At 34.2% G+C, this 21,959-nt stretch overlaps 1 protein-coding gene across 1 annotated transcript; it reads right to left on the bottom strand.

Annotated features, from left to right (window-relative positions):
* Window positions 1–7,225: 7,225 nt before the first annotated feature.
* On the bottom strand, window positions 7,226–21,432 carry LOC136038507 (transmembrane emp24 domain-containing protein 7-like). The gene is made up of 3 exons (XM_065721601.1): window positions 21,246–21,432; window positions 15,060–15,305; window positions 7,226–12,829 (listed from the first exon to the last, which is right to left on the bottom strand). The coding sequence occupies exons 1-3, from the start codon at window positions 21,384–21,386 to the stop codon at window positions 12,611–12,613; spliced, it is 606 nt and encodes a 201-aa protein (XP_065577673.1). The 5' UTR covers window positions 21,387–21,432; the 3' UTR covers window positions 7,226–12,610.
* Window positions 21,433–21,959: the final 527 nt, after the last annotated feature.

Here is a 21,959-nt window from a genome sequence, read left to right as displayed (position 1 = left end):
AGAGGCGTATGTAGATTTTAAATATTAACTTGAACATCGTTTGTATCTCTTAAAATCCAATGATGATAATGCAGAGGCGTACCTAGTTTCATTGCGCTTTTTTATGTTCTTCCTCTCAGAGGCAAAGAAATCAGAACCCTTTTTTGCCCCTCTAACGCCTCATTTCGTTATAATCAGATAAACACTGTCTGTGGGCGCATTCATGTAAGATATACATAGCATCCCTCGTGGGAAAGGGTATACCTTTCCCACCTCCGTGGGGGCATACCCCTGTGGGGGAATCTTTTTTTAGTGTTCCACTGGACCCTTATTAGGTCGCTTCAAACCAATATTGATTTTTCGAGGTGTAAAACTTATAATTATTATTATAAGTAGATTCAATTAGTGTAAATTTACTGCTGTATATTGTTGATTTTTCTTGTATATTTAAATATATATAATTTTGTTTATATTATGTTCAGTTCGTTGTCTAAATATAAATTGTATTTATTGTTAGTGTTTTTTAAAATAAAGGGAGTGACGGGAAAACATATTTTTTATAAAGAAACCACCAAAAGTTATAATTTTCATCTTTTTTCTTTTATAATGCCTGATATAGATCGTAAATAAAATATTGTGAAATAACTTGTTTGTCCCTGTACGTTTGTCAGTTTGAAAATGATTCTACTAACACTTATTTTACTGATCTTCCATAATGCAGGAAACTGTAGATTACAAATAGTCAACAACAACAGCAACAACAACTTGTTATTACAACTTCGAATTTGTTTATAAATTTTTATCCATTTTATTTATCTTTTGACCATCAGCGTGAGAGTATTAAGCTAAGTAATAATGCCAAAATTTTTGGAATAGCTTGGAGCTGTTCCATCGTTACAAGATGGTTTCGGCTCTCTATAAGAACCCTCCTCTGTCTGTATCCTCAGAAGGGAAACCATGCTTGGTGGGTGGGCCTTTCACGAGTTTTTCTAACCAGAACAGTGACTGCAAACAGTAGCCTAGCAACCCGCATATCATTACCCTGGATCTTGGTCAATGTCTAACTCTTCTGGGTTTGTTTATTTTGATGCGCTCAATAACCTCTTCCTAGCTATGCTATTTATTACGGTTTGCCTCTCCATTGTAGTGTAATATTTAAAGGCATAAATATATGACGAGTCTCTTGTAATAAGCATGAGATTGCTTGTGCAGGAAGTCGACTCTTGTTGATTGAAGAAGATCTCCAACTGCATGAAATCATATAGTGACCAAAATGGGCCCAGGACTATACAAGGCCTCCATTCAACTGGAGGTTCTGAACGCTTCTTGCTGTCCGGTTCTAAGCCGGTTTAACCATATTGCTTAGACGAAGAAATTCTTAGTCCTTGACTTTCAGGAGCGGGATTCTCTGCTTTTCTTGAGGGGAAGATCTAGAAAATGCAAATAGGCGACATGATAGTAAGATATTGTGTTGGTATTTAAAATTAAAAGAAAGCAGTCGATCGGGAAAAGCCGGAGTTAGATAAAAACGAGGCCTCAATTAATATTAAGGAAAGTGTTAGAGACGGGTAAAACGTTCCGATAATGGGTGAACTGGGATAAACTTGTAGGAAATTATACAGAAAAGAGTAAAAGTTTTCGACAATTTGAAAGTGAGGGATTATTTGTCAAACAATTTGTGATAACGAACTGTTAGTAAGAAGGGATGCGACGCAATAGTAGCCAGAACTCCAAGAAACAGTATTGATAACAATAAAAGCATCAAAAGAATCGAATTTTTATGTTTATTCAAAATATATAAAACTCATAAAAATTAATTTTACCCTTCAAAAGTTACGAGCCTGAGAAAATTTGCTCAATTTTTGAGAAAAGGGGAAATGTTTCAAGCTCCTATGTATAAAAATGTGGAATTTGGCATTTTTTTGCCACAAGCAAGATCCTGGATACGCTTTTATTTGTTATTAAAATTTGCCCAATTTTTGAGAAAAGGGGAGAGGCTCAAGCTCCTATGTACAAACATGTGGAATTTGGTATTCTTTGCCAGAAGTAAGATCACGGACACGTCTTTATTTGTTATTTTTTCCCCCGGGGATATTCTCGAACCGGTGATCCTAGATCGGGAGAGGAGTCAAGATTAAAAGTTCTAGTGTCCTTTTTAAGCGACCAAAACTTTGGAAGGGAGCTAGCCCTCCTTACATCCCCTTTTTCCCCAAAGTCGTCCGATCAAAACTTTGAGATAGCCATTTTTTCAGCATAGTCAAAAGACCAAATAACTATGTCTCTGAGGATAACTTGACTGGCCTACAGCCTCCGGGGAAGGGCTGCAAGCTATGAACTTTGCCCATTGCTTACATATAGTATTGGTAGTTGGGAAGTATGCCTATATTTTCCGGGAGGAGGGGGGTACGTTGGAGGATCTTTTCAAAGGATGAATTTTTCGTTGGGAAAGGAAATTTTCCTTGGAGGTGAGCTGGGTTTAACGATATGATTTAAAAAAAACGATCAGAAATTAAATAAGAAACAATTTTTTCAACTGAAAGTAATGAGCAACATTAAAACTTAAAACGGACAGGAATTGTTACGTATATGGGGGAGGAGGTACCACCTCCTCAATACTTCGCTCTTTATGGTGAATTTTTTTTTAAAGAATTTTTAAAAAAGCTTGTTATTGTAATGAAACCAACCTTTGTGTTTGATGAGTGATTCTTAAATAATTAGAACAAAAAGTCAAACTTTAGCGTAAAGAGCGAGATATTGAGGAGGAGGCAACCCTTAGGCACCGTTCACGCTAGTGAATAAGGCGTATAATTCGTAAAATTATGCGCGATAAAACTTATACAAGCTTCTCTCAGTGTGTTAACAATTAATACAATTGGGTCATATTTTCTGTGCTAAAAATTGTACGAGTACTATTCAAAGCCAACAGGCTGCCGACTTTCGCGTCACATGTGTATTTAAGAATGAAAAGAAGACGTTTTATATTTTATTTTTGCCAAAAACGAGTTAAGGAAATGACAAATCAATGGAATTTGGGAATTTTCTTTTATTAAAATTATAAGAAAGAGAGAACACCAACTCTGCTAATGTAACAAAATGGCAGTTGTAAAAGCCACAGCAACTTTAAACTTGCTGCGATAATTGAAAACCTTTGATATACACATTTTTTCAATTATGAACGGGCGCGGAGAATAAGGGCTATTTACGTACAGTTAATTTTTTTTATAGGTAAGCCTGACGTATTATCCTTTATATCGTATTAACGATTATCCTTTAGATAATCATTGGACTGGCTGTATATTATACAACAAGCGTAAGGAAGAAGTTGAAGGAAACCTGAATTTTGTCCGTGAAATTTTTTTTTTTAAATAGTTTCTTCATAAAAGGCAACGAGAAAGATTTGGAGTGGCTATTAAGTGTTATTTTCAGCTCCCATCAATTGAGAAGAGAAACAACCCCCCCCCACCCAAGCCACTTCTTCAATTGACTTCCAAAAGACGAAAATCAATGAGGATTAAATCGAGACTATATGGCGGGTGTTCAAAAATGCTCAACAATTAGACACACAAATCCCTCAAACAAATCAACAACATACACAGATGCGCCATTTGGGGAGGGGGGCAGGGGTGGGCAAATGCCCACCCCAGATTTTCCAGGGGGCCCAAGCTTCCACCAAAAAGGATCCTTTGCCAGCCATAATAATAACACTTTGCTATTAACCATTGTAAACTTTGAAAGCAAGATAGATACTTAATCTAATTCTCAAGTTCTGTCAAATGCCCGTTTCCTAGATGATTATATTAGTATTATAAATTCTGAATATTTGCAGCAATTCCTCTAAGTTGATAGACTAAAATAGGTCAGTTCCTGGCCTATCATTTCTTAATGGAATCGTTCCTTGTTATCTTCCGATTGCACTACATAGAAGCAATTACGCGAGCGACGAAATCGCTGTCTCAGCAACTCCATGCCGTCACCGTCGACTTGGTTATTTCTCGATCGCGCACCCTGATTCAGGCCACAAGAAGCAAACTCACCGACCTGCGTTCAGATGCTTCATTTGTATCGCTTTTCAAGAAGGCTAAAGAGTTTGCAACAGAACTCGAAATTGAAGTACCAGCTGTGAACGGACCCGCGACTAGACCCTCCTCTGTTGGTCAGAAAGGACGACCTTGAAGAATTCAAAAGATCACTAAGCATCGGAAACAATTTGTGACAACTTTGACGCTAGGAAAGAATTTCATCGAATCTGGAAATTGGACTACTACTTTGGCGGATGAAATGAAGCAAGAATACTTCAAAACTTTTGACCGTCTACTAGCCGAATTTGACAGAAGGTTCACATATAACTTGCCAGTGCTGAGTACGCTCGAAGCCTTGGATCCAAGCTCAACCAAGTTTATGGACACAGAGCTGCTCAAGCTTTTCTCTTCTCTTTACGGCGAGCTGGATATCGAGAGCATTCTTCTCGAATCTCAAGCTGGTATTGCCAAGCGTTTATTGCTCAATGAGGAGAAAAAGCCGGAAAAATTCCTAGACATTGTCGACCATCTTCAGGCATTACCAGTGGCTTACTCAGAAGTAATTAAAGTACTTCGTATTGCTGCCACACTTCCTGAGACAACAGCGAGCAATGAGCGTTTGTTCTCTAGCCTAGAAATAGTGAAAAACTACCTGCTGTCTACAACAGGAGATGATCGTCTCAGTCACCTCCTTTTGATATTTGCAGAGAAAGATTTAGTAAAAAATTTGGACTACAACCAGCTTGTTGACGATTTTGCAAAGATGAAAGCTCGGCGGTTCCCCTTGTTACCTTGAATGTTGTTAAATTTTTGTTTCTTGTTATGTTTTTCCTTTTTGTAAATATATTTGATCTGGAAGATTTCTGCTGAAGGGACACTGAGATTTTGGTTACAACCCTCAGCATAACAATGAAGGTTACTTTCACCGACGTATTGTTTACTTAAATAAGAAAGTTTCTCGCTGAGGAATGCCAGCCTGTAGTCTGGTTGAATTTTCCACTTTCAGTTTAAACACTTAACCTCGTTGATTGTATTTTTCGTTGTTATAATTAATCTTAGAGGTCAGTGTGGCCGAGTTCCACATTTGGTTACAGTACATTTCCAAGCAACACACGGGTGCTGAAAATGCATTTTTACTTAGAATATTCGATCAATGTGCTGCCAAAACCCGGATTTTTCTTACGCGACACAAAGTAAATCGGGAAAGGGGGGGGGGGCAGATGGAGTTCATGCCCACCCCAGGAATTTGGCCCAAATGGCGCCTCTGAACTTACAGTAACTTTTTTCATTTTTATTTGCCAAAAATATGTATTTTTGATAACTGTCCTAACCGAGTAGTTAGCGCGCTAGACTTGAGACTGTTTGTTCAAGAGGGTAGGAGTTCGAGGCCTGGTGCCACTAGTTATTTGGTTTGAACAGGGTCAGCGGCGTGACTGTAAGCTCAGCCAGAGTCTACCCAGCTCTGAATGGGTACCTGGAGAAATCTGGGAAAGGTAAGCAGGAAGGGTGTGCGAAAGCAAAAGATGCTGATCCCCGTTGGACTTCCTGGCCGAAAGGCCATGAAATGGAGATCATCACCGCTGCTAGGGATACGGCATTGAATAAAAATCCTATGTCGTAATCTTTATCTTTAAGAAGAAGTATTGCTTCCATAGTTTATGCCGCCAGGAACAATTAATACTACAGATTCTTTTTGACTTTTGTGACACCTACAAAGTGCTGCTTAAAACAGAAACTATTGCAAGTGACTTAAAATCATTGACGGCGTCGATTGAAAGCACTTGAAGAGACATTTACTCCATAAGAATCTTCATAATGGGCCATATGAAGACCTATTTTTAAAGCCTTAGTTTTCACTACATTACATAATTTGACTTACATTTCACTTACACCACCACTACAGGAAACTCGAAAAAAAAAACAGCACAAAAAAGCTAAAACTGGGATGACAAGGGTCAGCTATTTCATAGCGCTCACAGCGCCATCAATCACAAGTTACATGTTATTTGTGCATGCCCTTTTGCATTTAAATTGTATCATGATTCAAACATCCATAGATTCAAATTTACAGGCCAGGACAGGCGCACCACCACTGAACCACCAGGGCCATATGAAGACCTATTTTTAAAGCCTTAGTCTTCACTACATTACATAATTTCAGAATAGCATGAAGCAATACCCAGAAGACCCAGATAGTTTTGTACTTCTGTCGCATTTCATAATGAAAAAGAAGAAGGGAGCGATGATTACCAGGTTAATGAAAATGGGTAATGACCACCACGAACAAATATTTCAGTGTGTGTAGCTTCAAGACAACTTCAGTTCAAGACACTTCAGTGCGTGTAGCTTCAAGACAACCAAAACTTGGTTCAAGACAACCAATAACTCTTCACTTCAAGACAACTTCAGTGCGTGTAGCTTCAAGACACTTCACTTCAAGACAACTTCAGTGCGCGTAGCTTCAAGACAACCAAAATTTAAAATTTTGGTATATTTTGATTTAATACAAAACATACCAAAATGAGGCCACATTTTCAACTATAGAATTAGTTTAATTTAGATCCTGAATAAGTAACAAGATTCTCTCAGTAACCAAAAAAGCATTTAAAGAATGTATAGACATGTGCTCTTGATTAGGGAATTTCTGCATAATTTCTTTTTTTTGTGGGCTACACCACAAATAGGAGGGGGGCTACATCATCAAAAAACTAAACTAGGCAATGTACAAAAAACATACAGAACAATATGGATCTTAATTGAAAGACCTAGTCTTTCATCCTCCAAGTGTTTTTTCGTGTCATTTTAGACACGACATTGCTTGCAATTCTGTACACTAGACACGTTTATAAAGTCAATATTTGACACTAAGAAGATTGCTGTTGAACTGTGAAAGTATATGAATTGAAAGATATTGTGAAACAGAGCACGGTTAAGGTACCTCAAACCATATTTTATACACGAAAAAACCACACACACGCAACGACTACTCCAAAAATGAGTGTTTTTGTGCTTTCAGTTAATTAAATATTAGGGTAGGCACAAGAGGGACCAAGTCCCATCAGGCGTGGGGGAGGGGGTGGTGTATTCGGACCACTGTTTTCAATGTTCAATGGTGGAAGATATTTCAGGCTACTATCGGGGGGGGGGGGGGGTAAAGAACTATGTAGTTCATTAGTAAAAGTAATACTAAAATTTGTCAGTGTTTATAACATACTATGCAATGAATATAAATAAAAACAAACATTTATTTTCTCAGAAGGCAGAGAATATATAAAAATAACAAAACTCACTTTCAATCAACCCAAAATTAACCTATTTAATACTTTATCCACTTTTCTACCCTTAGATAAAAGATCATGTGAATTAAGATTCAAAGGGTCAATGTCAGTCAGCGTAAAAAATGTTAGCGATCCAGTGCTAGTTGTTAGAACTATTAAGACACTTTTGTCATTTAAGTATATTTAGCTAATAAAAAAAAGCTATAGGAAAACTAAAAATATTAAATTTTGATGTTACAAGTCTCCTTAAAAATAAGTTTAAAAAAAGAAAACCTGGAAACTGAACTTAAGGGTGTGACGATGTTTACTTTTTTTTTTTTTTTTAGCATGGCCTACTTTTGGACCTGATATTTTGCAACATTGACGACGAAATCATGTTTGGGTTGTAGATATAATCAGAAATATTTTCGGAAAGCTACTTTCTATTACATGACAAATAATGGAGGATAAAATGCCCCCTCTTCCCATTCCATTTCAACTGGCCCTATACTGGTACTTCTGTAATACATCAGATAATGCTTTTTAAAAACCTAGTTGTAAACAATTTCATGTTCGCGTTAGACAGTATTTTAGATCTATTTTATCTATCGTTTACTTGATTTTTCTATGATATATATTGGGTTGCCCTTCTGTTATTACAGATGGGCCAGTTGATATTGAATGGGAGGAGGGGGCACATCAGATAATGCTTGTTAAAAACCCAGTTGTAAACAGTTTCATGTTCGCGTTAGATAGTCATTTTAGATCTATTATTTAGTTGATTTTTCGATGATATATATTGGGTTTGCTAGATGGCAGAACTGGTGCTACATGACAGGTCATGTTCTTTTTTTCTTTTAAAGTTATTACTCTCATTACATGTAACTTGTGCTTGATTCTACATAGCTGGCTCTACAGAAACCACACTAAGGATTTCCAGGACAAATATGATAATATAGCACGAAATAAGAATTATAAAGCAGCTAAACTACTAAGACCCCCACCCAAATCCTCCTTCCTTTAATACCGAAAAAACTATAATTTCTATAAAGTTCACTTATTCCTTCAAAATTTCAAATAATATGCATTTTCCCTATTAAGAACTCGCCATTTGTGAGAGTCAAACCAAAAACCTTTTGCTAACTAGCTCAACCTACCCGCCCACTAATTTAATGTAGCAAATAACCATCATCCCTTAGTCCATCTGTTTAGTTAATTTAATTGTTGTGCATAACATGGTTAAATATGGAACGCTTATAGAGGATATTCCGCTTAGACTAGGGTGCTTACCATCGCCGTGTCAGTTTTTTTTGTGATAGTTGTTGTTAATGTTTTATTACTTGATCTTTACTTTTATTTTTTTTTAGTTTTATGTTAATGTTTCGTTTCTGGTTCTTCTTTTTTTTAATTAAGGTTCTCCTTTTAATTAAGGTAATTTAAAAGGTTCTCCTTTTAAGACATGAGTGTCTGACATTTTTGTATGAAGTGGGTTATGAATGAAATATCATATGTAATTTTGCTGCTCATAATAAGTAAACTGCAGCAAGCTTTAATAGACAGGAAAGTAATACTTAATTAATATTTAAATTAATATTTCATAGGAAATTAATATTTCAGTATATAGTTTTTTCTTTAAAGTAAACCGGAATACATCCTATATCAGATAAAATCATCAAGTAAAATTTTATTAGACTGGAATGACTTAAACACAAGCCAGGAAAGGTGTTATTCAGCTGTTAAATTCCGTTTATTAAAGGAAATAAATGAAAAATCAACAATTGGATTAGCTGAGTTTAAAAAACAAGTTGATTACGACAAGATATTCTAAATAATTAATTGAATATCATGCAAAGCGTGCTATATCCATATATATAAATGTGCCTGATTTGAAATTGAGTATGGCTTATCTTGAACTGTAACGTTTTTGGTCAAATGTCGACTTAACTACTCTTAAGTAGTTTTTTTGTGATATTGTTAATTGTGATTTTTGTGATCACAGTTAATTGTGATGTGTTGTGATCTTTATTTTTTTAGTTTTATGTTAAGGTCAAATGTCGGCTTAACTGCTCTAAGTCGGTAAACCAAGTTGCCCTGCCATAACAAAGAATAAAAAGTTGCAGATCGAGAATGTGGCTTAATAAGGCCAACAAAAATAATAAACGAATATTTCGGGAGGTAATATTCGTGAGTACTAGAAGTATTTGGAAACTTGGAGAAATATTTGTATATGTCTCCCAGAAAGGAAAGTTATTTGTGAATATTGGTGAGTGTATTTTTTATTGGTTAGGTTTTCCAGCATTGATAGCTTTTTTAACTGTTCCAATTAGATTTTTTAGTTCTTTTTGCTTTCTGCATTGTTTATTATATTTTATCTGGTTTATTTCGTTTGCATTTTCGCTTAGAAAACGTAAACACATTTCTTTGAAACTTGCTCTTATAGCGTTGAACAAGGGAAGCGGTTGTCTTCCTGGAAACTGTCTTGTATTTTGTTGATTTTATAGAACCTCAATGTCGATCCTAATTTCTGATTCCTTGTTTTACTACCCTCTATATAACATATGGGCATCAGTTAAGATAACAAAGCGCTGCTATTCTTCATCCATTATTTTGTTATTATTATAGAATATAAAAGAAGCAGAAGAAATTAAGGGGGAGGGAGTTTGATACAGCGTTGCGAACACATTAAATTTTTGACAGGGTTTGAAACAAAAATTTTCAAAGAAAAAACTTCCGACAAAGCCCATAAGACTTCATTTTTGCTCTCCTGTTAAATTTGAAAAACTTAAATGATCATCCTAACAATAATTTTTTTTCTGAACTAAATGCATTGAAAAGAAGCATCCAAGATACTATATGAATGAATAAAACTTCGAATGCAATATACACAATGATTAATAGCAGTTCCTAAAAAAAAAACATACACATGACGGAAAAGAGTTCCACAAGGACCATAAAGGAATCTATGTCACCATCAGATATTATGAAAGGTGAGTATCAAAATACCAATTTATGGATAAAATGATACATTAAAAAAATTGACAGACGGAGAGGGGTACTTCATTACCTGAAGACTGAAACTGTCCCGTGTAAGCTATGTTATCAAAGGGTTTCCAAGAGATTATTAAAAAAAAAAGAAATGTACAAACAAAAACCTCCAAAATAATATAATGGTCACATTAAAAGGTCTTTGTTTGGAAGTAGTATCTAGGAACAGTGACATTAAAACGTGTTTAAATTTCATAAGTTAGTGCTGGAGCTATTTTCAAGAAAAAAGAAACCTTAATAAAATGCGTCCCCTGTCTCAAAACTAATAATATATATATATATATATATATATATATATATATATATATATATATATATATATATATATATATATATATATATATATATATATATATATATATATACAAATAAATATTCACATTAGATAGCCACTTTAAATTGGTGTTTCATTTTACAACTTATCAAAAGTCGACCCTGTTTTTAAAAACAGAGCCTGGCAACAGTGACATCAACAAGTACTTGTATGGCACAGTTACCTCCCCTCCCCCCTCTTACCATTGTATCGACATGTATTGTTACTTGTTGGACATGACAGAAATTTTGATTCTTATTTAGTAACAATTGAACTATAAATATTTTCATTGAGTTGGTGATTGAGATGCTGGCATTAACATTCCAGACAGCCACTTTTAATTTATTTCAGTCTTGTCTGCCATTATGTCGTATTCGCTTTTTATACAAATCTAGCGTTGAAAAGCGATGCTAGACGAGCATACAATGCTACCATGGCAGACAACCATTACACAATGTTGCCATGGCAGACAACTATGAGAGATAATATTGCCATGGCAGACATGCATGACAAATTATATTGCAATGGGAGACAAACATGACAGATAGTATTGCCATGGCAGACAACCATGAGAGACAATATTGCCATGGCAGACAACCATGACAAATTATGTTGCAATGGCAGACAACCATTACAAACAATGTAGCCACGGCAAACGACCATGACAGATACTTTTGCCATGGCCGACAACAATGACAAACAATATTGCAGTGGTAGAAAACCATAACGGCAATGTCACCATGACTGACAACACTGACAAGCAATGTTAACATGGCAGAAAACCATAAAAAAACAATGTTGCCCTGGCCAATAAAACGGCAGACGATCATTTTAAATGTAAACAGCAGCACAAAACTATTTAACACAATATCTAGAAAATTTCCCATATCTGGTATTTAATGAAGATAGGGGATATTTATGAAGGGGATAATGAAGATAGGGGTATATAATGAAGGTAGAAGATATTTAATGTACATAGGGTCGCTTACAGGTAGATCCTTGAAGCAACATATAGCCTTGAAGTTTGTCTTCGATGTAGCTATTCACAGGTATGCAGACACAGAGTCTCTATCCTGAGTAAAGTGGATAAATAAAGTGTGTAAAGTGGAGTGTTTGAGTGAAGTGGATGAGTGGATGGAGTAGATAAAGTGGATGAGTAAAGTGTTGGTAAAGTGGATAAATATAAACTTGACTTAAAGAAGGAAGGGTATCAAACAAATGTACATATTAAAAAGTACATATGTGCATACAAAGTATGTAAAGTATGCATATACAAAGTCTATATATGTACATACACAAAGAAATGCAAATATTTTCCAGCAATTTTATAAAAGTCGACGAAAATGAAATATGATTGTTTGAATTGCTAAGTGGAATCTTACACAAACGTATTTGTCTTAAGAAATTCGACGAAAAATGGAAATAAATTTTTTAATGGAATAGACCTCCAAATGTATTTAAGTTTGAAGCCAGGTATCTAGTCAATCAATAATAAATCAAATTGAGAGGCGTCACTTTAATCTTCTAAAACGTCTAGACGTGCACAAGAACTTTGTTTCTAAGCCATCAATTTCAATTTTTTATTCCATGTCCCCTTCCCGGTAGGGGCATAAAATGTGAGTCTTGCACGCTCACAATTCGGTAATGGTGGGTACAAAAAAAAAGTGAGTAAACAATGCCTTTTTTATCATTTTGATATCCGTAATACTTTAAGAATGTCAAAATTTACATCGATTCAACCCCCCCCCCCCTGCTCTTCCCCAAGGCAAGCTTGTTTAATAATGCATCACATACAGCACATAAAAAAAATTATTGCACTGGTCTAAATCACCATGGCAACAAACTGATTTTACAAATAAAAAATACACCCTTAATTCATTTCTTGGTAAGATATCAGTTTGATAACAAGCAAGTACTCCAAAAGAACAAAAAACAAGACATTTATACATCATAAATACAATGATGTATTACATCATTTGTCATAAAAATGCCTAAATTCAAATTGGACGCCTTTCATCAAAAAAGCTTTTAACAATCCACACTTGTCCAACACTAACAACTAAAATAGCAACAGTTTCACCAATAGACCAAACCATGACTCTATCGTTGATAATCTCTGCTCTTTTTCGACCTTGAGATTCACGGAGTCGGTGGTGAGTTTGGTAATCAATTATGGTGTTCAGATTCTCATGCACGGATTGGGCTGACGTCTCCATCTGAAAAATGATAATATAATTCTTAATGATTCTTTTTTTACTGAGATTTATGCTGTTTTGTTAGACAAGTTGTGTTTGGTAAGAAATGACGTTCAGAATTTCATGCATAGACCTGATTTAAAACCAAGTACCCCCCCCCTCATGGCCACAGCACAAGGTTTCAATTTGCTTAACTTTTACACTATTCCATATTCATGTAATATCACGATACTACAATAGGAGGTGATGAAAATTTTGATTATAATACGTGAAAAACTATTTGAATCATGAGAAGTCTTCTTTGTCTAAATGTATAAATATATACACGTTACAATGAAAGAACGAAACCTAAAAATTACCAACTTTTGCTGGTGAATGTCAACATTAACATAGTTGCTTTGTGTATGTCTGCAATATTTGCCAAATACTGTTTTACTGGACTTAAGCCCACAGGCGTCAAAATTCACTACGCACAAATGGTCTATGTTCAACATGTTAGAGGTTTTTATCTTCTTCCCCATATTTCAGTGGTGATAAAACGTCACCCCCAACCAACCTGAATACTTCATCAAACAAGGTAAATCTTGCCATTTTACATCTCTCATAGCCTAAAATACTTTAAAAAGTAAATAAGTAAAAGAAACAATGATTCAAGTTAGTTTATGTTTGTAGCTTGGCATATGTTCGAATTTTGAAAACAATGACAGTTAATCACTGTCGTCGTATGAAAGCCTTTTCCCCTGGTCAAAATGTGTCAAAAAATTATTAAATGCATTTTTCAATATCTAGGGGGTAAATTTGTCATTATTTTCAATTTCTCCAATTGAAATATCAAAAAACAAATACTTGGAAATACCGCCTCTATGTGAAAAATGATAAATAATAAGCATTTTTGTTAAGTTTTGCTAAGGTTTTTTTATTCTTATAGTTAGTGTAATTTTGTTCATCAATTATACTGCTCAGGACTTCATGTATGGACTGGGCCAATGCTTCTATCTGAAAAATGACGAAGCAATCACAATTTTTTCGGTTCAGTTTTGTTGAAATTTTTTGTTGTTTTGTTAGACATGTTGAGTATGATTATCATTTATGATGTTCAGAATCTAACGCAATGCTTGGGCTGATGTCTCTGTCTGAATAATGATGCCTCTGCTAAGAATTTCTAAGTGGAGCTTACACTGCTTATACAACCATATATGTTTTAACAAATTTCATGGAATAGCTCTTGACTAAGTGAAATTGTACATATCTGAAAGAAGTTTTAAAGTTCAAGTTGGTGAGGAATCATCTCATATTTTTCCACTAGAAAATAAAGGGGCACCTCAGGGGTCTGCATTGGGGGTGATGTTTTTTTTAATTTTTATATATTATCTTCCAATTTGCATGCCTTCAGAAGAAGAATTACCAAAATTGTCTGCAGATGACACAGCAATTAGTCTGAAGGTGGGCAATGAGGAGGGCCTACAATTATTGCTCAAAACTGTTGCTTGGAATGTAAATTCTTGGTTTCATGACAATCAACTAATACCTAACCTAGAAAAGTCAGAATTTGTTGCTTTTGGCAGAATTTGAAGTCAGAGAGGCGTGTGTCATTTCAAACTATTAATGTATAAATAGTATTACTATTAACCATTATTAAGTCAAGACTATGGTCATATAATCAGTGTTTTTATCTCTTAAGTTTTGTTGATATTTTTGCTGTGTTTTTAGACACGCTGAGTTTGATAATTAATTATGGTGCTCAGACTTTCACACAGAGACTGAGCAGACATCACAGTCAACATAGCTGGGGGCGCCACTTCTGGAGCTTTTTTCATTTACGTTTGATTTGGAGTGAGGCCATGTAATTACTATTGCCCAGGACATCACCAACCCTAGGAACAGCCCTGTTCATAGGGCTGGTCTAGTCTATACTTAAATCTTTGTGAAGGTGTCATATATCCTGAATATATCAGCCTAGAAGAACGGGGAGAGGGGTTCAAGGCTTTCCCTAGAGGAATGGGGTGAAAAAAAGGTGCAATCTCAATCAATTTTTCTGAAGGCTGGGTGTTTTGGACAAATACCAGAAACGGGGAACTACTGCCTACACCCTACGTGTGCCCTCACATTTTAAATTTTTGGGTTATTTTACTTAGATGGGGGGGAGCAGAATTCTTAAGTGAGGATGGACAGATAAAGAGTGTTTGCCAATACAATAACCCTTGGTAGCTTTATACCATGACCTGTATATACTGTGACATTCAATAAATACCTGTGTCATTGCAGTTGGATTGGCCTCCATCCCTGGCAGTGGCTCCTCATTATTAACTTGCCAATCAACATAGACTAGCTTGTGAGAAAATGTAGAAAATTCATTGCTAAAACATGCAGAATATGTTCCCTCCATTCCAGCATTAAAAGTGTGTGAGTCATATTGTTTTTGAACAGCTTGAAATAATACCTCATCTTTGGGTGACTTCAGAGTCATGTCTATATCATAATGACCCCCAGTAACTACCTGCAAATACCAAAGATTAAAAAAGTGAAGCACCTAACTCATAGTTTAAAAAAGTGCCAATCAACCCCTCCCCCCAAGCGGATATAACCAGTCAATGAAATGGAATCAGAAAAAGACTTGAATACCCATCAATACTATAGCCTCTAATATCCACTAAAACAGTAAAATGTTCTCCTCTAACAGACACAGTTTAAACATCCAACATCATTATAAAACTTCAAACTTCATTCTTGTTCTGCTTTGATGACAGTAGGTGGCAAAAAAATTACCACTTCTTTATGCACTGAATCTTAAAAAGAGAAGAAGAAACTTTAAAGCTGTCTATATCATAATGACCTACAGAAACAACCTGCAAATACCAAAGATTAAAGAAGTGCAAAAAAGTAAAGAACATAACTCATAGTTTAAAAAAAGCTCTCATAAAGGCAAAAATTATAATTGTGGCTTGGTTTTATAACTAAATACAAATTCCCCACTGAGTAGACTACACTACAAAATATTCGACATAATTCTGGCTAACATTTATATACTGTAGTAGGTGAATTCTATATGACTTTCTAAAATATTCCAGTATATCCTTCCCCAAACTTCAAACCCCAGGGTTGTTACCCCCCCCCCTCCCTGTTAGTACCATCTCTACCTTAAGAGTATAAATCATAAAAAATTGAATTGAATCTGACTGTTTTAATTTGATGTTTTGACATATGAAATGTTTTTTTTCTGGATAATTTGCATAAAAACACAATTAGTTGAAAATCTCAATTGCTATTTTATTTACTGTTGGACTAAAACAAGCCAAAAATAAATTCAAGATCTTTGAGTGTTGGACCAACTTTCAAGCTAGCTAAGAAGCAGAAAAAATCAATTTTCTAATGTACAAAACCTGAAATAAATGTCATATCTACATTCAATTCATAATACCATTCTCAAAAATATGAAAAAGACATGAAGCACTCACGGACAGAATGATCATAAAAATTGTAGTAAAGTGGACCAGAGGCAGAACATTACAAAAGAATATTAATTATTGTCATGTTATGTGTAATTCTCAAATTTAATAGAAACCTTATTTGGTGATAAAAAGTTGGTGTTACAAAATTATGTAACAATATTATTTAGCATATTAAAGTTTCTTTTCACTGTTACTCACTTTTAAAAATCCTTTCAATTAATATTTTGAAAAATCATCTCAGGGAAAACAAGATTGCACCAAGTCAAGACTGCAGAAAGCCTGTTTCAACAAAGAACATATGTTGTGCTGTATGATGATATTCAATTATTAGGGAAAAATATGTTATTAGGGCTAGGAGTATATATGGGACCATCAGGAGTAGGGACTGGGTTGCATTGCAGGAAAAGGATGAATGCATATATTAAAAGAAATGTGATATTCATTTCTGTTGCAAACATAATTTTAAACTTTTTAATGAACTCAAAAATAATGCCTTTTTCTCTTATTTTAGGTGTGGCTCATACACCAATGTTAATTTAAATCTTGTCAAAATCTTGAATAATCTGTTTTAGCATATGTTTACTGGAAATATATCTTTTTCTCTTATTTTAGATATGGCTCATATACCTTTCTTAGTATAACCTAATCTTGGTAAAATTTTAGTTTAGCTACTTTTCACTATCTTGGAAAGTGTTTAGGTTAGGAAAAGGAAACTTTTAGGGGTAGGTTTACAGACTCAAGTATGTCCTAGGAAGGTATTTTGAAGCACCTATCCCAATCCTTCTCTCCCTAGAGGGCCCCAATCTTTGATGAACTTTAAAACTCTTTATGTTTTAAAAGTGAAACCTTGCAAAATATATCTTCTGCTTAGACAAAGCACAACAAAAATCTTTTCAGCTTTACTCAATTCTAATTTATAAGGTTTTAAAAATATGCAAATAGATTTCCTAAATTTTGAAAAAAAAAACTATTGATATGGCTCAAAATTCTACTCAAATAACAGGAACTGCATTTTCAGAAGTAAAGCCAGAGAAAAAAAAATTAATAACTGAAAATTAAGATAAAATGTTGTTTTTTCATAATTTCAATAAGTATAGATAGACCTGTCAAGGAGCCAATTTCTCAGACATAGAAATCACAAAAGGGTTAACATAGAAGCTTGGCAAAACCTTCCCACAGTATATTATTGGCCCTGGATTCATTACTAAAAGTTTTCATTTTTCTAATCAAAACCATTTCCAAGAGAGTAAAAAGTATGTAGACTAGAATGCTTAAATGGAGTACCCTACAACAAAACTGTTTTCAGCTTGACACCTTTGCTCAATCCTAATTTATAAGATTTTAAAGATATGCAAATACATTTCCTAAATTTAGAAAAAAAACCATTGATATGGCTTAAAATTCTATTCAAAATAACAACAATGGCATTTTTAGAACTAAAACTAGAGAAAAATGGATTTTTTCTTTTCGGAAGAAGTTGAGTGCCCCAGGGAACCATCTTAGAACTGACACAATTTAACATTTATATTAATGACACACCAACCAATCAAAAATAAAATAAGTCTTTATGCTGATGACTCCAAACTCATTGGATCTGCTGATACACTTGATAAGAGAGCTTCTATGCAGAATGAACTATGGGTGCTTTCCCAGTGGGTAACTTTGTAGAGGCTTTATTTCAATGTTAATAAATGTCAAACAATCCACTTTGGAAAGAAAAAATGAGAAATATCCTTATCATACGTTAGGGATGGATGGACCAAGACAAACTATCATCTCATCTGAAGTGGAGAGAAACTTGGGGGTCATAGTTGATAAAGAATTAAAATTCACTATGCACACACAGATTGCTATAGCCAAAGCACTCCAAACCCTTGGCATTATAAAAAGAACAATCACTAGTAGGTCACCTATGGCAATGACTAAATTATATAAGGCATTGGCCATGCCTAATTTGGAGTTTAGCATGCATGTTGCTAGCCCCCTCAACAAAGGTGATCAGCTGAAGTTAGAATCAGTTCTGAGATGGGCTACAAAAGCAATTGACAAATACAAATAATTATAATACTCATCCTGCCTGAAGAAAATGAAACTCCTCACTCTTGTCTACAGACATAAAAGGAATGATAGTATTATGATGTCTCCTGAATTATAACTCTCCATCAAATAAGCCATTTCTACTTGACCAATCTGCCAGAACTAGGGGGCATAGTTAGAAACTATATCAGAATGCATAGTCTAGAAGAGAGCTATTGGTGGAGAATGATCATTGAAGCCATGGCAAACTGAGATTGATATTGTTGAGATATCCAACCATCAGCACTCACTAACCAGCAATTCTAAGAATTTAATCCTCATTTTGCTAGACAATGAGATTTAAGTTAATTTAAGGTAAAAGACAGTGATAACTGAAAATTAAGATAAGATAGTATTTTGTCAAAATTTCAATAGGTCAACCTGTCAAGTAGGAAAATTTCTTAACTCTAGAAATCAGAAGAAGGTTAACATAAAAGCTTGGTAATATCTTCCCAGATTACGTTTTCTGGCCCAGGATTCATTACTAAAAGTTTCAGTGAGATTCTAGTTTAGTGACTTCTTGCTATCTCAGAAAGGGGTTAGGTTAGGAAAAAGAAACTTTCAGGGATGGTCTACAGCCTAAAGTATGTCATGGGAAGGTAATTTAAAGTACCCACCTCTACTCCTTCTCCCTCTGGAGGGCCCTGAAATTTGCCTACATGACAGGTTTATACCTATTGAAATTTTGACAAAACAATATTTTACCTTAATTTTCAGTTACCAGTTGCTTATTCTCTGCCTTTAGTTCTGAAAATGCAATTCCTGTTATTTGAGTAGAATTTTGAGCCATATCAATGTTTTTTTTTCAAAATTTAGGAAATGTATTTGCATATCTTTAAAACACTATAATTTTTTTTTTCAGTTCATATAATTGACTTACCAATAAAGTGAACATAGCACTTGATGCCCTTTTTTTTATGTTCTTTACAAACATAATAATTGCTTCTACTGCAAACTCAAATTTAAGCACTTATTGACCTAACCTTATTTTAAATAATTTTTGCACTGGGAAAATATAGTATTATTTTGCTGAAAACAACCAATAACTTATACTTTAACTGAAAATTTATCATTTTTAAGAGCTCAAAAAGGGCTTAAATTTGAATTTACAGTAGAAGCAATTATTATATTTGTAAAGAACATAGAAAAGTCATCAAGTGGTATTTTCACTTTATTGGTTTAAGTCAATTATATGAACTGCAAAAATTTTACCATTTTCCTAACCTAGCCCCTTTCCAAGATAGAAGAATTAGCTAAACTAGAATTTTACCTTATTTGGGCAATATCTGAGACAATCAGGAGGGTTGGGTGCATTGTCTGAAAAGTAACAATAATATTTGGGAAGAACATAAAACAAGGAATCTAATAGAAATTTATTATTTTGTTTTGATACCATGTTTGGTAAAATTCTAGTTGAATGACTTCTGGCTATCTAGGAAAGGGGTTAGGAAAATGAAACTTTCAGGGATGAGTCTAAAGGCTGAAGTATGTCCCAGGAAGGTATTTTGAAGTACCCACCTTCACTCATTCTCCCTCTAGAGGGCCCAGAAATTTGCCTACATGACAGGTCTATACCTATTGAAATTTTGACAAAACAACATTTTACCTTAATTTTCAGTTACCAGTTGCCTTTTCTCTATCTTTAGTTCTAAAAATGCAATTCCTGTTATTTGAGTAGAATTCTGAGCCATATCAATGTTTTTTCTTCAAAATTTAGGAAATGTATTTGTATAGTCTATCTTTAAAACCTTATAAATTGGGATTGAGCAAAGTTGTGAAGCTGAAAACAATTTTATTGTACTTCATTAAAGCAGAAGATCTATTTTGCAAGGTTTCACTTTTATAAGACACATATTTTTAAAGGTAATCAAAGGTCAGGGCACTCTAGAGGAAGAAGGAGGGGGCAAAATTGAAGCAAACAGTATTACTGGCTTTCATATAAAGTGAATATACCACTTGATGCCTTTTTGTATGTTCTTTACAAATATAATAATCACTTCTACTGGAATTTCTGATTTAAGCACTTTTTGACATCTTAAAATTGACCTATATATGGGGTCATTACAAATCTGTAATAGTTTAGAAACAAATTTGGGCTATATATTTGCACATTAGGGGGGTGGGGGTAAAGCATAGCATATATTAAATACATACCTAACCATTGCTGTATTTTTTTTTGTGTTTGTGCACATCAAATTTTAACTGAGAGGAGAAATCACCAGTGCAACAGCACAAACACATAAAAAAATATATCAATGGTTAGTTTATATATTTATTATGTATTTATATAATATTATATATATATATATTTATTTACTTATTATATATATATATATTTATATATATTTAATTAATAATATATAGTCCAAATTTGTTTCTAACTATTACAGATTTATAATGACCCCACATAGGCTATAGGTCATTTTTAAGAGGTCAAAAAGTGCTTAAATCTGAATTTCTGGTAGAAGCAATTATTATATTTGTAAAGAGCATAAAAAAGCCATCAAGTGGTATATTCACTTTATATGAAATCCAGTAATAATGTTTGCTCCAATTTTACCAAGGAGTGGAAGTGGGTACTTCAAAATACTTTCCCAGGATAAACTTTAGCATTAGACCCATCCCTGAAAGTTCCATTTTCCTAACCTAACCTCTTTCTGAGATAGCCAAAAGTCAATCAACTAGAATTTTACCCCATGTTTATGTTAGAAGTGCTTAACCACTAGTCTAAATAATTACCCAATGCCCCAGAAAAGGTGTGAAGGAGAAAGATTAACACAATTATTAGGCTAGGACCAGCCTATGTTTGGTAAGAGACTCAATGGACAATCAAATGGTGGCCTATATTTCTTTTTGAAGCTGTTAACAGTGGGTCATAAAATCAATTTGCTAAGATTCTTTTACTAGCCTACCTGAAATTCTATGGTACTTGATTCTCCCTTAGTTAAGTCTTGATAAAAACATTCAGAGCCTTTATCTTGTACTTCAAATGTCAGCTCTACAGAAAGGACAATTCCAAAAAGCCCCAGTAAAATTAGAAGCGGTAATTTCATCTTATCCCCTTTTTTCTCCTTTTATCTCGACTTCTTCCAATTAGAATTTATGCAGCGTTACAAAACCATAAATTTGTCGTTGGATTTTGTCGCTAGAGGAGAAAAAGGGCCGAATTAAAAGTTTCCACACAGACATCGAGGGGATTCAGGGGAACCTCCTTTTGAAAGAATTTGATTATTTGATTAAAGAATGTGCATTCTGTGATACCATCCTGGAGGTCTGAAATTTTTCTCATGTTTATTGCTTCTCAAAGAAGTAAGGCATGTTCTATTCCTTTGTCTTAATGTTATACCTCTATGCTAAAAAATAATTAACTTGTCCAGATATTATTAGTGAAAATGCAAATTTAAGCTGTTTTGATACTTTTGTTTTTCATCTGGCTTATTTATTTTTCTTTTCTTTTTTTACTTATGTTATTGTCAATTTACTCTGCTTTTTATAGATTCATAGGTATATTTATAGCAAACCATATAACTGGCTTTCGTATAAAGTGAATATACCACTCGATGCCTTTTCATATGTTTTTTAACGAATTTAATAATCGCTTCTACCTTAAATTCAAATTTAAGCAC

The sequence above is a fragment of the Artemia franciscana genome, chromosome 18 (assembly GCF_032884065.1).
Source record: "Artemia franciscana chromosome 18, ASM3288406v1, whole genome shotgun sequence".
Classification (NCBI taxonomy): domain Eukaryota; kingdom Metazoa; phylum Arthropoda; class Branchiopoda; order Anostraca; family Artemiidae; genus Artemia; species Artemia franciscana.
The sequence above is the reverse complement of the archived record's forward strand: the minus strand, read 5'-3'. Positions and strand labels throughout refer to the sequence as shown.